We start from the raw sequence: 19,943 nt of genomic DNA, 5'->3' as shown, positions 1-19,943 counted from the left end.
AATTCTGGAGCATTCTGGTTCAGAGACCTGAGGGTCTCTGTCCCTGCTGTGCCATTTCAGGGCTAGGATGTGAGGTACTGGAACAGGTTTCAGACTCCCTTTCTTCCCCTTCTCCTTCCGTCTTTGGGCTGAGGTCCAGGGTCCTCAGCGTGTGAGGTTCTGGGCTAGTAGCCTGCCAGCGTCCCTCACCAGGGGCCTACCACAGCCATCGTAAAAGGGTCCGGATTTTGTTTCTGGACTTGAAAGAGTTTTGTTCCTGTTACGGTGTCGTGCACACTCTGGGGGTTTCCATGGTGCTCCCGTTTGTATTCCCCAGAGCCAGGAAAGCAAGCTGCCCACCCGCCTGGCTTCTCTAGAGAAGGGATGGCAGGAACCACTCTCGTGGGGAAGGAGAAAAATTTAAGAGGATTTCTCTCTGCTCCCACCCTGACTTGGGGCACAAGAGCACATTGTTGGTTGTTCTAAAGCCTGAGGAGGTTTGCCTGCCACAACCCACTCGAGCTCCGTTTTACATTGTTCAGCTGAAATAGTCTTTGCCAACAGCGTTGGCCCTGATGTGGCGCTTCTCGCAGAGGGGATGGAAGCCGGGCTGGCTGCAGTGTCTAAGCAGAAACCCCAGTCTTGACTTGAGGCGGGGCAGGGAGCATCTCCTAGGTTTTCCCTGAAAGCCCTGAGTCATCACAAAGAAAAACACGTGTTCCTTGCTCCTCAGGCATGGCCTAAATTTCGGGGCTCCCACAGAGCCCCGGAGGCCGCCCGCTCAGCTCTGCTGGCGGCCAGGGCTGTGAGGTGACTTGCCGAAGGTTGCTGCTTCCTCCAGAGCTACCCAGCCTCTGGTTTCCCAGACCTCAGGCTGGAAAAGCTTAACGTGAGCTCTCATGTGGGAGAGCTGAGGTCGTACTCCAGCCGAAGGGGCGAGGAGCAGCTCTGAGGTAACCAGAACTCCAACCATGCAGGGCTTTACAGATCGCAATCAGCAGCTTGGATTACACCTGAAGCAGATTGGCATAGCCCCTGTTGAGCTCTGCTGGTGTGGTGTGTTCCGCGGGGCCAACACCTCTCAGCTGACGGGTCCTGGGCTTAGAACTACTGGAACTCCCTGGGTGAGCTCTGAAGGTAGACGCTCACCTGGTCTAACTGCATGGTGGGGACCAGTGTGTTACCCTGGGTAGGAGAGAGACGATGAGAGAAACGCCTAGCACAGCAGTTGCAAATTCAGGCATGTTTTGTTTGGCCAGCCCAGTGGGCTAAAAATATTTTATTATTTGCCAGTATTTAAAAATGAGATCTCGCATTTTGGGGAAAAAAAAAAAAATTCTGCTTCCCAGGCTTTCCAGTCAGACCTTGTGGCTCTTCCGAGCCTGTATCCATGTGCGGCCAGAGTCAGTGAGGGCTGGGCAGTGGCTGCCTTCGTAGCCAGCTGGCCATTTTCCTTTGCCACTCCTTGTTACCTCATGTTTGCGCTGCCTACCTGGTCTCTGTAGGCTTTTGAGCTTGTGACCTCTAACCTGGAAGTTCCAGAACAGGAAGAAAAAGCATGTGGGTCACTAGAGTCCTCCAAAAGTACAGAAGCATTTTGACATTCCAGTCCCAGGTCTCAGGGTCTGAGGACAGCAACTTCCTTCCCTTATGCTACTTGTGATCAACTCATAGAGCAGTGATGAATTGTTCTCATGTAGAAAGGAGAATAAAAGGTGCGGTAAGCAATGCAGGGCGCAGAACCATGTCTGCGTTATCTGCCGCCCAGACCTGATCGACCCTAGAAGGCTTAGGGTAAGATGAAGACAGTTGAGAAATGACCAGGAAGGACAAACATGGGATTCTAGCTGAAAACAGTTATACCCTTCTTTTTATGCATTTCTAGAAATTAACTATATACTTTTGACCTTTTAGACCATACTTGGTTTGGTAGCTCTTTCCTTTTTATTTTATTTTTTAAGATATTATTTATTTATTCATGAGAGACACAGAGACATAGTCTGCAGAGGGAGAAGCAGGCTCCCTGCGGGGAGCCTGATACAGGACTCAGTCCCAGGACCCCGGATCATAACCTAAGCCGAAAGCAGACACTCAACCACTGAGTCACCCAGGAATCCCGCTCTTTCCTTTTTATCACCTACTCCCAGGGCTACCTGGGGACCTGGCAGTTGGGGGACCATGTACCCCAGCCATCTGCTCTGTTAGGAGGTCTGCAAGATCCAAGCCAGGCCAGGCCAGGCCAGGCCCACTTACTTCGTCAGCATCTGATTGCCTAGAATCGTGCTTCATTTCACAACTGCTCCCAGGTCCTGAGAGATGTTGGTCTGAGGCCTTATTCTGGGGTCAAGAGCAGCAAGAGAGAAGGGTGAGTCAGGACTGTGTCCTGGGAGAGCTGGCTGCCCAGGCTTTCTGGCTTCCGGTGGGAACTGGGGCTCCTGGAGATGCGGTGGGGCTGTGGATCCAGGAGGCGGAGGTTGCCATGGTTCCTGATCTGGCTTGTGGCAGAGAAGAGGCTGTTCTGTGCCCTAATTCACTATTCTTCCCCTCTCTCCACTGCCTCATCCTTCAGAGCTGTGGCCCTTTTGGCTCCAGCTTCTTTAACTCCATCCCGTAGGGGTACAAGTGGACCAGCCCAAGAGTGGTGCAGAGTTGAGGAAGCTGAGAACAGAGATCACATGGCCACCCTTTGGTTGCTGTCAGACTTGGAGGCACTTGAACTCAGAAGGCTATTTGGTGCAAGGCACCAGGCCTCTCCAGTTTTTTTCCCTAATAGATATTCTATCCCAGGAGTTGAAAAGCCTGTTGGAGGAGTGAATGCTGATGTAAATTGTGGGGCCTGGGGGTGACAACGATGTGTCAGTGTAGATTCGTTGATCCTAACAAATCCTAAGAAATGTGCCCGTCTGGTGGGGGAGGCTGCTGGTAGGGCGGCTATGCATATGTGGGGCAGGTGGTATGTGGATGGTTTCTCTACTTCCTACTCAGTTTTGCTATGAACCCTAAACTGCTCAAAAAAAATAAAGTTTACTGATGGAAAAAAAAAAAGCTTATTGGTTATGAGGCATACTGCAGAACCTAAAACTGTGGGAGAGTGGCCAGAGGTGTGGAGTTGAGAGGAGGAGCCGGCAGTAGTACTGTCTACAGTCTGAATGGAGCACGTTCTACCTGTGATCTGCTTGCTCCCTGCTCTGAATTCCTCTAATGAATAGACTCTCTCTTCCTTCGTGCTGAGTTGTCTCAGCAGGTTCGATCACAGTCTAGTGTTATGGTTTAGAGCCGCACTACTGAAACTTTCATGTGCTCAGGAATCACCGAGGGATTGTGTTAAACTCAGGTTCTGATGCAGTAGGCCTGGGGTGGGCCAGAGCCTGCTTGGGAGTGTGAGGGGATGCTCTGCAGGGGTTGCTCACGCTGCTGGTCCGTGGGCCGTGTGTGGAGAAGCAAGCTTTGTGGCTTCGGTATCATGTCGTCCAAGTTTGAACATGGGGTTTGCTGGTCTAACTGTGACCTACAGCAGATTATTTAGCCTCTTCGTGGAGTTGTGAGAGGGTTCATTCAGTGGGCAAAGGAGGCCTCAGAAATGAAGCAGTGAAAACAGGGACTCCAGCTCCTGGAAGTGACCTTCCCTAAATCCTCAGCCCCTGCTCAGTCCATAAGATATTTAAGCAGGGCTTCCATTTGCCTCGGACCCAGGCCCCATTGAGCTCACAGTAAGTGGAGCAAAAACAGGGGCAAAGAAAAAAAAGAAAACCTTGAGTCATGTCCAAGCAGCTCCTAAATCTCTGCCGAGGGGAGTCCTGCCCACCTGCTCCTGGCGGAGAGCGGGGGAGGGGAGACTCAGGCCCCTAGGAAGTAGGGCCTCCTTCCCACTATGCTATTGCTACAGACGCTTTTAACAGTGACACTTTTCCAGAGTGTTATGAGCCAAGATTTGCTAGTTAAAATGTGGCATATTGTTGGGTGGTTTCTAAAGAATCAGAAATAGCCACAGCATTTGGGTTATGGTGTTGTTAGTCCTTGAAGGTATGAAACGTCAAGTAAAGGTATTAAGGTGTTTGGGCTGTTTTTCTCTCCATAGTTTTTTTTAAAACATTAATCCGTTTTATCGCTGACATGCAGTAAATGCTCTAGAATCCTTTTTCAGGTCTTCCTGCCTGTGGACTTGGTTTGGCCCTTGGCCTTCAAGCCCTCTAATCTGTGGAATGGGCTGGGTGTCAGATTATTTGTTTCCACGCATCCATAGCATCCTTTATGTCTACTCCGTAGCCCTTACCACAGTATTGCCTAGTGATATGTTTGTGCAAGTGCTGGTTTAAAGCCTGTCTTCCCCATTGACCTAGAAGCTGCACAGCAGCAGGGCGAGGTTTCTCTTCCTCACAGCTATATCCGTGGCATCTGCAGCCATGCCTGCATCAGGGAAGGCACTTCATGGACACTGTTGAGCAGATCAGAATGGCCAGAGCAAGGGGGGACTGGTTGGAGTTCCTTTGCCCAAGGGGACAGAGAGAGTGACTCCCTCGAAGGCAATTCTATGACATCAAGGATGTCAGTTGATACCAGTTTGTTTTGGCTTCACGTCTCAGTTCTGCCACTTAGGATGTCCTTGGATGAGTTCCTTTTGGGGCCTCAGTCTTCTTCCTGTAGGTGAGGATAACAGAGGTAACGTGAGAGCTCAATTAAATAACGTGTGTAAAGCACGCGGCACAATGTCCGGCACATAGAAACAGCTCAACTAAATGTTAGTTGTTATAACTTGGGTCATGATTGTCAAGATGCTGCTAAGTAGGCACTTAGAGGGGTACAGTCAAGTTTTTCATCTTGTTCTCAGTTCTCTTAATTTTCTTTACAAATGGGAAAAAAAAGTATCTTGTTCAGATATGAGGCCTTTTGCACCTGTCCCTTCTTGTCTTGATGGTACCTTGCTCTGGGGCACACATCAAAGCCATTCTCTGGGCTGGGTGGCTTGGAAGGATTAATCTCCCATTGCCGCTCCTCTCTTCTGATTCCCTGGCCCTGCTGCCTGCCACCTGGGCTCTGTGTGTGGCCTTCCTGGAGAAAGGGAAGTGCCCTTGCCTGCCTGTCTTGGCATAGGCATGGGCACCTGTACTTTTTGCTGCATTATCAGCTCCACTGTGCTGGATGAGGGGGCAGGCCTGGGGGGCTCCAGGGGATGCTGGGAGAGGCAGGGCCAGGTGGCAGGACTCCCCTGGGAGTGGTTGTTAGCATCATACCTGCTGTACTGTTAGCTTACTGTCCTGCTACTGTTAGTCACCTCCCTAACGAAGCTGGTCTTTAGCTTCTGGGACAGCTGATTTCCAGGGGATTATTTGTATTACACACTTTAATGCTTTTTAATAGCAAATTTTTAATTAAATGGAAAGTCCTTTTGGAAGCGAGGGAGCAGCAGCTACAGCAGGACTCTGGGTACAGCACCAACGGAAACCAGAGAAGCGCAAGTGAGGAGGGGGCTCACAGGGCTTTGGGGGAGGCCCACTTGAGCATGATCGGTTAGGATGGGAGGGAAGAATGCATCTGGCTGTAGCGCCTTCCTCCTGTCATCTGAAGGCCCAGAGAAGTATGAGCTTGCTTGCTGAAGTACAGAGAGAGCAGGTGGAGGAGAAGGGATTTTAGAAGTACCCCCTGCCTTTGATCCCCTTGGTAAATCACAGTTTGGGGAGGAATTTGAGGTAACCAGATCAGAGTTGAGTAACCAGATCAGATCAAATAAAGCAGGCAACGACGTGAAGTGTAAACAGTTGGGTGGCCCTCGACCTAGTCCTGGCAGGCCCAAGTCCTCGCTTGTCAGCTGAGAACCATGGAGCGGGAGGGATAGCCACAGCCCTGTATTTTACATTCTGGCTGCTTTTACTGTGGTGGGAGAGGCTGTAGGGAAGCGCCTCGGCCCGGACGGAACAGTCTGATGCTGGAAATGGAGCCTGTCTTCCGGGGTTGTTGGCAGCTGGGGTCTGCCAAGGAAGAGACACGGTGACTTCTGTGTATCCAAGAATGTCACTGGTCGGTTTGGTGTCAGGCCATTCCTAAAGTGCTCCGTGAGGAGCTCCTGAAACTGCCCAAGAGTGGTGTGAAGGTCAAACAGAGGTTCCCCTTCCCAAGAGTTCAGGTGAGGGAAGGGACAGCGGCGACAGTCCGCCAAAGCATCACCTCGTGTTTGCATTATAACGGTACTCAGGGGTTGGCATTTACGCCCGAGGTGGCTTTGTGGGCAGAAGCTTGAAGAGGAGACCTCGGAAGACATTAGGTTGGTTTTGGCCCAGGAGCTCTGGAGGAGGGGCTGCACTCCTCTGCTCCGAGCTGTGGCCTCCCAGGCCCATCTGTGCTGCTGTTGTAGGTGCGTTCGTGGGTAGTCTCTCTCATGGTCTCCGTTGCTCTGGTGCCTGGCTGTGTGGGCTACACCACATTTCTTATAGGAAGCAGGGGTGTAGACCAGTCTTTGGAGTCAGAGAGAGCTGGGTTTACGTCTTGATCCGTTGCATCTTTGGCCTTTGCGAAGATACGATGTCTCTGAGCCTCCAGTGTCCTCATCTGGAGAATGGGAATAATCTTCCTCTCAGGATGGTCTTCCGGAAAAATAAACCCTCAGAGGCAGCCACCGTGTCCTTCCTAAATCCCACCAGCTAGCAGGGAGTCTGACATGTGGGCACTCAGTACACCCTTGTAGAATAGGGAACATGTGCAAGGAGCCTAACCCCAGGCCTGGCATGTGAGAAGCACTGAAGAAACAGTGATTGCTGTTATTGCCTGAGTCTGCACGTTGCCTCCCATGCTCACCATCCATCAGCCTCATTCCATGTGCCTTCCTGCTGGGCTCTACCTTTCTAGCTTCTTCCCCTCCCTCTAATTCCCCTTTGCCCAACTACTCCTGTGGAAGAGCTCCTGGGCTCTCCCGTCTTGTCATTGTCTGTCCCTCTGCGGTCAGCCTCCCTAGGTGCCCCTTGCTCTCGCTCTGCGTTACACTGTCACGCATCATATCCCAGGACCTCCCTCTCTGGGACTGGCCCCTCTGGGAAGGCTCTTGCTTTTCTCTGTCTTGTCTTACTTCTTAGCCACAAAGTGTCTATCTCTTGCCTATGTCTGAGGCAGTCTGCAGTGACAGCCAGAGCCCTGGACCTGGGGTCCGGTTGTTTCTCTGCTCTGTGGCTGTGTCACTTCGTCTTGGGGGGGAGGGGGGGTGACGGACATGTTGCTGCTTCTCGATGCCACTCCTTCAGAACACCGTCCAGTGAGGCTGACAGTCTGGGGCCGGGGTGGGGCTGCTGCAAAGGAGAGCAATAGGTTTCCAAGGTTTCTCTCTGTTAATCTCTGTCCCCATCTCCTCTCTTGCAGTGCGCCTCCATGACAGTATTTCTGAAGAAGGGTTTCACTACCTCGTGTTTGACCTGTAAGTGCCACTTTCTGAGGGTTTGGGGGCCTTTCCCTCCAGCTGGCTCACGATGAAGGCTTGGAAAAAGACCTAAACTGGGTCTTGAGCCTCTGCCGAGGGTCCTTCTCCTTTGCCCAAGGGAAAGGATTTGATTTTGACCTTCCTCTGCTAATGGACAGGTTGCTGAGGGGACCTCATTGCTCACTCACTGTCTCCCCCAGGGCTCCAGACCCCCGGATGGCATTACTCTTGTATTTCTGTTCAGCAGCACACCTTGTGCAGATGCTTTTTTCTTGTTTCTTGGTGTGTTGTCCTTAGCAGAGAAATAGAATGCAGCTCTTCGCATGACCTTAGAAATTCTGGGAAATAAAAGGTGGCTTTTACTAGTAGTCATCAACTGGACTCCAGTTGGTCTCTCCTCCACTTTGGTTGTTGTTTAATATCTCGAAAGTAGCTCTTCACCTCCTGGAAATGCCTCTCCAGGATTTTCAGGATTGGGTCTCTGTGTCCTTGATCTCATTATTCTTTAACTTTAGAAGTAGGTCTGTCCTTCTTGGGCAGCTGTGTATCTTAGTATTCATACTGGTCTCAAATAAAGCTATGACTTTCTGAGGAGGTTGATTATTTTCTCTTCTATCCCTGTATATTCATCTTTGCCTGAGCATTAGCTAACCTGTAGGTTATAGAAACAGAAATGTGCAGGAGGAAGGAAGGGCCCATGTTACCCCAAGGAGAAGCTCCATGTCATTGAAGGATTGAACATGTTCTAGGCTCTTGGATGGAATGCATATAGAGTTGGGATTTCTTTAAAAGCTGTTCCATGGTGTGACCTGTTGCCTGTTGGATGCTAGAGTTGGCCAGCTGACCTGCCTCCTCTGACCCTCTCCGTCTGTTGGTTGCAGTGTTACTGGTGGGGAGCTGTTTGAAGACATCGTGGCCAGAGAGTACTACAGTGAAGCTGATGCCAGGTAAGGCAAGGGCCCTGGAGTTCAGTGTGAGTCTTGGCCCCTTCAGGGGGGCAGGCTTTGTGCCTGTTTCAGTAGTCTTTGGACATAGGTCAGAAGAGCTCCTATCTGAGCAAAGATTCCATACAGCTGGACCTGGGCTGCATTTTATGGGCGACGTTAGAAGTTAGATCCGTTTTTTGGGGGGAAGCACTTGCAAGTCTCCTTTACCCTTTCATCCCAAAAATACCTTTTCTTTGCACTACTGTGTACTTGCAAGCCTGCTCAAGGGCCCTCCCTACCTCTGCTTTTTTCTTTTGACAAATTGTACTGTATGCAAGGCACCCTGGGGATGACCAGAGATGGAGGAAATGTGGTCTGTGTTCTGAAGGAGTGTAAACATCTGGGCTAATCAACCAGGAACCTTCTCAAAAGAGATTCTAGCCTGGATCACTTAGTCTCTTGACCACCATGATAAGCTCTGACCTGGGGGTCCTCAGGCTGGAAGATAGTTCATTGGCTGCATGCCTCAGGCTTCAGTCCCCCATAGAAGCCCTGGCAGCATTCCTCCCACACCACAGCTCTCGGGTGTTTCTGTGGCCCGCCTTTCCTGCCTCGGCTCCTCCCCTGGCCCCAAGTTTTCTCTGAGGGTGATGTCCATACAACCTGGTTTTGATCATCCTGCCTGCAGCTTATCTGGCATATGTGGCAGCTCTGGCTGCCTCTAGAGATTGGGGGAGTGCAGCTTCCTCACAAATTTCTCAACCCTGAGAGGCCAGTGTTTGCTGATCAACTTCAGATGCTTCAGCCTCAGGAAAAATTCTCAAGTGGTGTGATGAATTCCAGTGCCAGCAGGGGAGGACCAGACTCTGGGGCAGGAGGAGGCGGTGATAGCTCTGGGAGCCTGGCGGGGAGGAGGGAGAGCTGGCTAGGGGGAGGGGTGGTGTGTGACTGTACCAGTGGGCTTGGCCTGGCTCTGCTGGGACACTTCGCACTTTTGCCATTTTTGGCCAGAAGGCTCTCCCTGCTAGCCTGGCTCTGTTCTAATTATACATTTCTGTGGAGACTTGCTTCTTCAGCCCAGTCTTAAAGTCTCTTTGGCCTACTCATGGGCTGTGTCCTGGAGCCTGGTAAGACCCCTTGGCTCTTGTGGAAGCCCCGGAATTGGATTTTAGAGGAGGAATAAGAAGTCCAGGTCACGGGCCCAGCACCACTCTGCAAGCCTGCTTCACATACCTGGTAGGACCTGCCGGCTGGGGCCTCATTCTCAAGGCCAGTGATCCTCAGCCTCAACACTCCTGACGTTTGGGGCCAGAGAGTTTTTTGTTGTGACGGCCCCTCCTGTGCACTGTAGAGTTTCAGAAGTATCCCTGGCCTTTACCCATTAGATGCTGGTAGCATCTCCACCTTAATTGTGACAACCAACAATGTCTCCAGGTGTTACCAGATGTCCCCTGGGGGCAGAAATCATCCCCCTCAGCATTCACCATTGCCCTAGATTGCCAGTGCTCCCTGCCAAGAGCTTGACTGCAAATGTAGCAGAATGTTTTGGAAGGTGGGCAGCCTGATTGAAGAAATAGGTGTGGGGGCACCTGGCTGGCTCAGCTGGTGGAACACTCAACTCTTGATCTTAAGGTCATGAGTTCAAGCCCCACGTTGGGTGTGGAGCCTATTTAGAAAAAAAAGAAAAGAAAGAAATAGCAGCTGAAGGTGACTCTGGGTTAGTTTTTCTTTTTTTCTCTGCAAAATCATCAGAAACGCTCCTGGATTGCCCTGTTTGGAACCTTCTTAAGTACATTGTTTCTTAAAGATGTTTGTGTACTGGGGTTTTATCTCCCCTACTAGAAGATAAGCTTCAGGGTGGACACTGGGTCTTATTCATCTCTGTAGTCTATGTGAGACGAAGCACAGTGCCTGGAGATAGTCAGTAAATGTTTAAATAAATGAACAAGTGTACCCCCAGCAAAACGACTGAGGTATACTTGTACAATCCTTCCTAAGATGCTACCACAAGCCTCTTCTCCAAGAACAGACTTACTGTGGGGGTTGGAGGTAGGAAGGAAGGGATTGGATGGTCTCTACTTCTCAGGAGTGTCCCTGGTCTCTTGGAAATGGACTGGTTGTATTGGGCCTTTACCGTCTAAGGAGGCATAGTGGACTCTGTTCTGGTCTGTCCTCAGCCATTATCTAGTGGGACACCCTCGACAAACCACTTGATGGGCTTGGCACTCAGTTTCTTCTTCTGTAAAATAGGTTGAATGCGATGATGTCCCGAGTGGGAGGTTTTAGCTGTTGTTCAGTGATCTCCTGTGAATCTGTAACCCAGCGTTACATGCTTGAATCTGTAGTGTGGTCCTGAGTGGATTAACCCCGCACTGACATTCCCTTGCCTTGTGCTTTTGCAGCCATTGTATACATCAGATTCTGGAGAGTGTTAATCACATCCACCAGCATGACATTGTCCACCGGGACCTGAAGGTACTACCCAGGCTCCCCCTTTGCCTCCCGCTCATGAAGCATAGGCGCCACCTGGTGCCAGGTGGTGGGACTGCGGGGACCCAAACGAGGCTTCCTCAGGGCGGAGGGGGCCGGTGGGTGCCTCACCAGGTCTTCTCTTCCTCATACAGCCTGAAAACCTGCTGCTGGCGAGTAAATGCAAGGGTGCCGCCGTCAAGCTGGCTGACTTCGGCCTAGCCATCGAAGTACAGGGAGAGCAGCAGGCTTGGTTTGGTAAGAGTGACCCTGTCTTCCTGGAATGTGGCCCCCGCCCTTCCTCCTCTTCCTGATCTCCTTTCCTCTTTCAGAACTAGAAGCCAGAGCCTTCATGGTCCTGGGCTCCTCCGAGACCCGAGAAGGGGGAGGGTATGGAGCATCCCCTGGCCCTAGGTGACTCAGTACAGTGAGTCTAGCTGTTGTCAGCACTGCATTCTTGCTGCCTCTGGGGAGGAATGGGAGTTCCTGGTAGGCACATGGACTTGCCCTCTGATTTTATCCTGGGCCATCCAAGAAACCCAGCCAGTCATCTCTTGCTGCCCATGAGCTGAGGGCTTAGGTAGCCAAAGCACCAAGAACGAGAAGAGACTTGGGGTAAATTGCTAATATGGTTTTAATGAGATAGAAAGTGGGTTCAGTGTGCCTCCACCCTCTCTTCTGCTACAGGTTTTGCTGGCACCCCGGGTTACTTGTCCCCTGAGGTCTTGAGGAAAGATCCCTATGGAAAACCTGTGGATATCTGGGCCTGCGGTAAGCCCATTCCACACACTCAGCTTTTTGGTGTTAAGGGCACTCTACTTCCAGCGATGGTGAGAAAGAGGCATTGCTATTGCGTGTGGGCCCCACAGGGGTCTGGTGTATGTGAAATTACAGTGTTTGCTCTAGTGCCCCTGGGATGATGGTGTTCATCGCACGCTCCTCCCCAAGTACTTCCTGGATTATAATGCATCCTTCCTAAAGAGGGATTTAGCCACGCCTTAGAGGATGGGTTATGCTTGCAGAAATCCCTAATGTGGCTTGGTGACATGGGGAATGAAGCATAGCAGGAGGGGCTGGTGGCACAGCAGCATCAGCTGGCATCCACTTCTACCTTTGGTATAACCTTGGTTTTCTGGGTGGCTGAGCCTTGTGTGGCTTTTCTTCATCCTCAGTGAAGTAGGTGACTGACCTCAATGACCTGTGTTCTGTCTCGTAGGGGTCATCCTATATATTCTCCTGGTGGGATACCCTCCCTTCTGGGATGAGGATCAGCACAAGTTGTATCAGCAAATCAAGGCTGGGGCCTATGATGTAAGGACTGGTTTGTTTTCGACTCTTGGGTGTATCCACAAGAGGGGGCATGTTTAGTGTGTCATGGGATACAGGGAGTGTCAGGGGACTTTGAGGACCCAAGGATGGGCACACAGGTCTCAATTCTCGGCACAGCCTATCTCAGGAACTACTTCTTTGCACATCCTTTCTTGGTAGCTATAAAATCCAGGAGCCCCTTGAAGCTCTGTGATCCATTATTTGCAGAGAATGGCCTGAGAGGTGTGTGCTGCATACCATAGGGACAAGAAGGGTCTGGGCTCCCTTCACTGTCTGGGGCCTTGGGCATGTTGTTGAGCCACTGTCTTTTTTTTTAGTGAGGAGATGAGGTTGAATCAGAATGTGTTGGAGTCCCCTTTGTGCTCTGACCTGATATTCTGGCATTCTAACTGTGATTCTATCTTCCTCTCGTAGTCTTTAATATGACACAGGTGCTGGGATGCCCCAGGCCTTCTCCAACTCTCTCCCAGGCAGGTTTAGATAGTACAGAGTATCCCGATAAGTATCCCTTATAGGAGTTGGGACAAAGGCAGAGGCTCACAGATTTCATGTGCCTCCTCTCCCTCTTCCTGCTTAGTTTCCATCACCAGAGTGGGACACAGTAACTCCAGAAGCCAAGAACTTGATCAACCAGATGCTGACCATAAACCCTGCAAAGCGCATCACAGCTGACCAGGCTCTCAAGCATCCGTGGGTCTGTGTAAGTGTCTTCACCTGGGATGGAGGAGCTTAGGGTTGTCAGCCCTCAATGAGCCCTCCGTACTGTCCTCACATTCTTGTTTATGAGCAGAGAATAATCAGTCCTCCTGGGCTCTGAGAAAGGACCCAGCAGAGAGAGAGGGGGACTGGATGGGGACCGGAGGGATTCAAGGAAGCAGGTGGCTTAACTGGCTTCAACCTGTTTCTTCCCCACTTGTCAGGTGTGACTTAGCTCTAATCTGGAGTGAGGGCTTAGGTTGACCCTTACATTCTAGGTCGTTGATGCTGGAAAGCAGCTGGCAAAACCCAAAGTGAATTGCCAAGCTTAGGGTTCATAATCAGATCTCAGCTGTCACGCAGCTGTAATGGAAATGTGTCCAAGATCCAACAAATAAACAAAAGGGGTCTCTGGGCGGTTAAAAAGAACATTTTGAAGTTCCGTCACAAAACTCAACCTAGGAGAGACCTCCCTAGGCTGTCAATAGGGATCAATAGGGATGTTTTCTTTCTTTCTTTTCTTTTCTTTTCTTTTCTTTTCTTTTCTTTTCTTTTCTTTTCTTTTCTAAGATTTTATTTTTTTATTCGTGAGAGATACAGAGAGAGGCAGAAGGAGAAGCAAGCTCACTGCGGGGACCCTGATGTGGGACTCGCTCCCAGGATCCCGGGATCACACCCTGAGCTGAAGGCAGATGCTCAACCACTGAGCCACCCAGGCATCCCGACATACTGTTTTCATAAACACTTATATAAAGTTCTATAAAGTGAAATATCTGTTTTCAAACTAAGAAGAGGGTCTGCTACAATTACATGTCTTGACAGCCATGATGCATTTATGTATTTGCCCTTTTTCATGTTACTTGATGCCTCTCCTTTGCCAGTCACTGTGTGGGCTCTGGAGATACAAAGATGAGTGGGATGTGGTCCTTTCCCCAAGATCTTAAAAATTATATGAGGAGCTAGGCACTCACATAGGCAACGATTCTGCAATGTGACGAATACATAAAAGGATCTAATGAGTGCCCGGAACTCTTGTCTGGTGAGCAGTAAGATTACTGAAGGCTGCATGGAGGAGGTGACTCCTTCCTGGCTTTTAGCAGCTGGCTGGGAGTTCCTCAGGATGATAACCTGCAGATAGAGGTTAGCATGAGCCAGGGTGAAAAGCCATGGGAAATTGTGGCAAGTTTAAGGAATGTTAAGTAGTTTGGTTGTAAATGAAGATACGCCTTCAAAAATGCAAGAGAACTGAAGCCAAAAAGATTCCATGACATACAATTTTCTGTCTAATGAGTTTGGATTTTATTCTGAAAGCAAAGGGAACCATTTAAGAGGTTTAAAGAGGAAATGAAGGGGCGCCTGGCTGACTCGGGCAATGGAGCATGTGACTCTTGATCTCAGGGTTGTAAGTTCAAACCCCACGTTGGTTGTAGAGATGGCTTAGAAAAAAGAAAAATCTTTAAAAAAAATTAAAAACAAAATAAAGAGGGAATGAAATATGCAGTTAAGAAGGGCCACTTTGGAAGCTGTGTACAAAATGGAACTAAGAAAAGAAGGAGGCCAGGGCACAGAGTTCAGGAAGCTGTCGTAATTGTCTGAGCAAGACCGGATGAGGTCCCAGCTGACAGTAGTGATAGGAGCCTGTCTAGTGTGGCAAGGAGTAGACAGATTTGAGAGACATTTGGTAGATAGACTCAAAAGGATTTAGTGACCAGTTGGATTTAGAGAGTGAAGGAGAGAGAGGGAGACCCCTGGGGACTGCCAGATTTTGAGTTGGTAACAAAGCACAGGGTCATGCCATTCACTGACCTGGAGGAAGAGCCATTTTGTAAGAAAGGATGATGATCTGAGTTTCACACAATTGAGTGTGGCGTCTGAGGACCTCTAGCTGGAGACATCGGACAGGTTCCAGAGATGAGAAAGGAAGTTAAAATTGGAAATGCAGGTTGCAGTCATTTCGTTTCTGCGTGGGTGGTGTTGAAATAAATGGGATTGTTTTTATGCTGATCGAATTCCCAGGATGGACTTGTATTTGCTTCAGTAAGAGAAGGGATGGCCACTGAACACCAGCACATAAAGGCAGGCACAGTTAGAGGCACCAGCAAAGGGGGCTGGGAATGAGACCTTCTGTGGCAGGAGGAGGTTCAGGGGCAGGAAATCCTAAAGAAACAGGAGGTCTCAGTAAGGGAATGTCCGTAATCAGATGCCACAGAGAGTTCATGATAACGATGAGAAAGAATCCATGGACCCTGAGCAATTAAAAGCCATTGCTTCCTTATTTCACTGGCAGAAGCCGTGGAGTGAGAGACCAAAACCTTGCTTCAATGAGGTGGAGGGGGAATGAGGAGAAGAGAGAAAGAAATGGTACTACATGGAGAAGATGATGAATCAGAGGAGTTTTTAAACTTTTGTTTAAGTAGAGGCTTGACTTATAATGTATAGACTGCAGACAAGAATATAGTCCAGAATAAGGGGTTTAAAATATTAGCTAATTGAGGAAGCAAAGGTTGGGGTAGTAAAAAGAGGTCAAAAGCAAATGAAAATCATTTTGTGGTTGGAGATCTGAGGTTGAAGGAGTTGTTGTGTGATGATCTCTGATTTCTCTTTGGGGAGAACTTTACAGTTTGGAGGAAGAAGTAAAATTATACAACTCAGAAAGGGTAGAGAAGGTTGGGAGACTTGCTTTCAAGGGATCCAGGAAAAGGAGTGGGTCAGGGACAAGGGGCAGGATGGTGGGGCAGCCCTATTAGGGTTATTGGCACCAGGCTACATGATGGAAGATTTATTTTTCTAGCTAAGACAGCAAAAGCAAAGGGAGAGGGTGAGCAACTTAAAACAGGTACACAAGGGCAGCCCGGGTGGCTCAGCAGTCTAGCGCCACCTTCAGCCCAGGGCCTGATCCTGGAGTCCCTGGATGGAGGCCCACGTCAGGCTCCCTGCATGGAGCCTGCTTCTCCCTCTGCCTGTGTCTCTGCCTGCCATTCTCTCTCTCTCTCTCTCTCTCTCTCTCTCTCTCTCTCTCTCTCATAAATAAAATCTAAAAACAAAACAAAACAAACAAACAAACAAAAACAGGTACATAAAAACTAGGGATATAATTTGTTCTGGGAGTCATTTTCATAGCCCCCTCCATCATTCTATGTAACTTGTTAGCCCCTGAGGACGTCACTATATTATGATACTACATAATAATTGACCCTAAATTATCAAGGAAATCATTGTAAATCATTTCCAGTGGACCCTTTAAGGAGGAAGGAAGTCAGCAGTGATACATTGAGGAAAAGTCACCATCCAAAATGACGAGAAGAATGAATGCTTCAAGGTGAAGACCCTTAGCTTCTCAGATCACACCTTCCTTCGGGTCCTTGTGAGGGGGCTGTTGAGAGGGGCTCTTGGAAGGAGTGAACGTTCTCTGTAGAGAGCAGGAACCCTGCCTCTTCTCTCACTGCTGAGGAATGCAGTAGGTGCTCAGTGTACAGTTGCTGAAGGAGTGACTGCGTGAGGATCGCAACACACAGGATACTCTCTTCCATTTTGTAGCTTGCATTTCCCAAGGAAGGGGAGAGTGCTGTCTCACCCACCCTTCTCATCTAGCATCAATTACCAGTGGTGGTTTTGCATTCAGATTATTGTCCTTACACAACCTTGAGTTTGGGGTAGTGCTTTTATTCTAAAAGCATCTTCCCATCTATGACTTCATTTTACCCTCAGATCAACTGTGGGGTGGCTGAGCACAGCCCTTGATGACGGGACTAGGGTGAGGGGCAGAGGACCTGGCTGGAAGGCTTACAGGCCTGTCTCTTTGCGTTTTAGCAACGATCCACGGTGGCATCCATGATGCATCGTCAAGAGACTGTGGAGTGCTTGCGCAAGTTCAATGCTCGGAGAAAACTGAAGGTGAGTCTTGCCTTTCCAGGCTGCCAGCATCCTGAAATCACAGCTTTTGACAGGACACCCCTGGCTCCATCACAAGAGGTAGTTCCCTTTGTGGCTGGAGCTGAGCTATGAAGGTTATACATGTTGGAGGAGCCCCAAAGACCCAAGGTCTTGAAGCTCTGGCCAGCAGCTTCCCTCTGCCTAAGATGAGGCTATGCTTTTCTAGAGTCCAGTTGAATTCACAGGCCTCTCTTCTTTCCCCAGGGTGCCATCCTCACGACCATGCTTGTCTCCAGAAACTTTTCAGGTATGTTTCCCCAGCTGTGCACTTTAATTCTCCTGAGGTGAGTGGGTCAGAATGAGGGGTTGCCATGCCAGTGCTGGGTGTCTCAGGCAACACTTTGACCAAGATGGAGAAGACCCTGTTTTGAGGGGCTGCTGCTGCTGGGTCCTATAACATGGGATTCTGGGGGACTTCTCTTTGGGTTCATATTTATGAATTCTCTTCCCTAGATCCTCCCAAGGAGTAACTTGCCCAGCCTCCCATTTCCTTGTCCCTGGGGATTCTTATTGAATTCTCTGAAGACTCTCAGCACTTTAAGATTTTAGCCCGTCGCTAGGGTATTGGACAATGTGCTGGGCAAAAGAAAGAGATGAGGTGTAGTGAATCTTCTCAGCCACCACCGTTAATTTGCCTACTGGGGCGATCTCTACTTCATTGTGTCTAAGTAGAGATGACTAATAGAAATTTTCCCAGATGCTTAAACATTTTAGAGACTGTGCTTAAAATATGCTTTGTAATACTACTAGCTGTAAAAGTGAAGAAATAGAGACCAGCAGGATGGAGGGAAAGCAACTTGCTTAAATTTGAGGGAGAAGTTGTGATAGTTGGGACCAGTAATTTGTAAATCACTTGATGTTTCTTTTTAAGATGCAAGACACTCCACCCCACCCCACCCCACCCCAACCCCCATCTTTTTCGCCCTTAGTGGGGAAGCACAGGGGCTTGCTGTGAGGAAATGGTTAATGTCAGAACTTAACTGAAGACAGAAGATCTCTTCCCACCTTACTCCTTCCTTGACCCTGCCCAGCCTCCCCAGCACCACTGTTTGAAGACTCTCTCCTCTCGTTCTCATAGCGAGATTCCTTCCCTTGCTTTCCTTCTATACTGACGTGGAGACGAGTTGTATGGCAGCTGCTCTGGGCTAAGGTTGCTCCCTTGAGCTTGAGGGGCTTGTCTGTGCTCGTTCGGGGTAACATAAGGGCCATGGGTCTGAGGATGCCGCAGCTGAGAAGTCCTAGGGCCTCATGAGCTCTAACCCAAGTGGGAGCCACTGGGCTCTAGAGGGGCAGGACTGGAGAGTGAGCCAGGGGAGTGGTGTCCCACCTCAGGCCTGTTCCCTGTGCTTCTAGTTTGAGGCTCATTCTTATGTGGGTATCCATGAGTGGAAGACTATGGTTATCGATTCAGCTCTCACAAATGAGAGCAGGAGGGCACAGCTCGGCTGCCTCCAACAGAGGTGAAGCTGTAGTTCCACATCAGGCTTCTTGTCCTCAGAATTATATGAAGCTTCTACTTTCTCAGGAGTATGAGAGCCTTTCTGGAGAACACTCAAGGGCATTTCTGTGCTGAACTAGAATGGTGATCTGTTGTCTCTCCAAGTAGAAGAAATGTGAAGACAGGCTGGGAAATCAGTAGACTGCCCTGTCCATGGCCTCCACATCAGCCTTCCCACCTGTCCATTTCAGGAAATTGGTATCCTGGTTTCAGGAGACTGGTCTCCCTGTTAGGACAAAGCACTTTTCACTCCTCCCTAAAGAGCCTCCTCCTGTCCTTGTTGCTCAGACTATCAACCTTTGAGCTTACTTTGCCCTGGGTCAGAGGAGACCAAAAAAGTGCTGTAAGCATTCTAGGATGACCTCTGCTGCCCTGACTCTGGGACAGGTGGGGACAGAGCCTGTCTCTAGAAGCTTCTGTAGAAAGAGGTGTCACCAGGTGTAATCAAGAAGGAAGGGCACCTGTGTGGGTTTTTTTAGGAGTGAACCAGGCTGTTTCCTGAGTTTATCCCAAATAGAGGGTGCAGCTTGGCCCTGGACTCTGGCAGGTTGGCTAATAGTAGAATCAGGGTTTCTAGAATGTATTGCTTCAGCAGCCTTCTTTTTTTTTTTTTTTTTTCCTGGGGGCTCATTTCTTGGGCATCTTCACCCTCAGAAGACTGAAATACAGGCTGAGAAAAACTGTCTGTCCTGGCTACCTGCTTTGAAGAGGGAAAGCAACCTGTGTCTCTGAGGAACTAGTGGGTTAAGAGAGGGATGGGGAGCTGGGGCCCATCAGTGAACTTAGCTGCGCAAGGGCCATGCACCCTCCCTGGGTCCTGAGTGCCAGTGTCCCTCCTGTTTGGAATATGACCAGAGGAGAAGGCTCTCTGATAATAGCCTCATTTAAGTCCCCTAGGGAGGGACAGTCTGAAGGTGAGGCTATGTTTCTTCACAGCCTCAAACTAGGGCTCAGCTGCCTCAGAAAGGATACCACTTCTCACCAATTCAGGCTTTTACCCGTAGACCCTCAGCTGAGGAGCTCGTGGGACAGGTGCTAGAGCTGTGGTGATCCCCACAGCCTGACCGAACCCAGTCCTCTCAGGTCCCCAGACTGCTGCAGGGCTGGCTGCACCTGCTCATCAGCCTGCCCCCGGCGCCTTCGCTCCCCCAGCTCGGCTGGCTTGGCCACGCCGCCTGGGCCTTGCTGCGTGTGGGCGGCCAGCGGTTCCCGCGCCTCGTGCTGGGGCATGCTCGCTGCTGACTGGCCCCTGTGGCTTTGCGGCAGCTCTGTGCACTGAGAGACTGTATCCCCTCAGTTGGCAGGCAGAGCTCCGCCCCCGCCTCGCCTGCCGCGAGCGCCGCCGGCCTGGCCGGGCAAGGTACGTGGCATGAGTCCCCCGACCGCCTGCCTCGGCTCCCTGCCACCCCACCAGGAGGGCCAGCATGCCAGGCCCACTCACCAGGGAGGCGAGTCCCATGCTTGCGGGCTGAGATGGGCATGCCGGACGGACCACCTAACTTGGCATCTGCGAGCGCATTGGTGTCACAGAGCCCCCTAACCAGCCATGCATGCTGGGCGCTTGCCAACTCTCAGGAGGCAATAGCCTGGGGACGTGGAGCTGGGCAGCAGGAGGCTTTCCTCCGGACGGCTGAGAGCCTGGCCTGCCTGAGGGCCGTGGCCGGTGGCAGCCCCAGAGACAGTCCTGGGCATGGCTGGAGCTGCCCAGTGC

At 50.3% G+C, this 19,943-nt stretch overlaps 1 protein-coding gene across 17 annotated transcripts in view; it reads left to right on the top strand.

The window, feature by feature from the left end:
• CAMK2G (calcium/calmodulin dependent protein kinase II gamma) overlaps positions 1–19,943 on the top strand; it is a 54,821-nt gene that overhangs the window by 13,055 nt on the left and 21,823 nt on the right. For 9 of the 17 annotated variants that reach the window (XM_072756278.1, XM_072756270.1, XM_072756279.1 and 6 more), the window contains exons 4-12: positions 7,324–7,378; positions 8,263–8,328; positions 10,710–10,782; positions 10,932–11,034; positions 11,464–11,547; positions 11,993–12,087; positions 12,683–12,805; positions 16,612–16,695; positions 16,939–16,981. In XM_072756278.1, coding sequence (XP_072612379.1) covers positions 7,324–7,378; positions 8,263–8,328; positions 10,710–10,782; positions 10,932–11,034; positions 11,464–11,547; positions 11,993–12,087; positions 12,683–12,805; positions 16,612–16,695; positions 16,939–16,981 — 726 coding nt within the window. Of the gene's footprint in view, positions 1–7,323; positions 7,379–8,262; positions 8,329–10,709; positions 10,783–10,931; positions 11,035–11,463; positions 11,548–11,992; positions 12,088–12,682; positions 12,806–16,611; positions 16,696–16,938; positions 16,982–19,529; positions 19,593–19,943 lie in introns of all 17 variants that reach the window. The other 8 variants (XM_072756274.1, XM_072756277.1, XM_072756268.1 and 5 more) reach the window with 1 other exon arrangement.

The sequence above is a fragment of the Vulpes vulpes genome, chromosome 4 (assembly GCF_048418805.1).
Source record: "Vulpes vulpes isolate BD-2025 chromosome 4, VulVul3, whole genome shotgun sequence".
Lineage (NCBI taxonomy): Eukaryota > Metazoa > Chordata > Mammalia > Carnivora > Canidae > Vulpes > Vulpes vulpes.
Note: the sequence above shows the minus strand (reverse complement) of the source record. Positions and strands in the feature narration are given on the sequence as shown.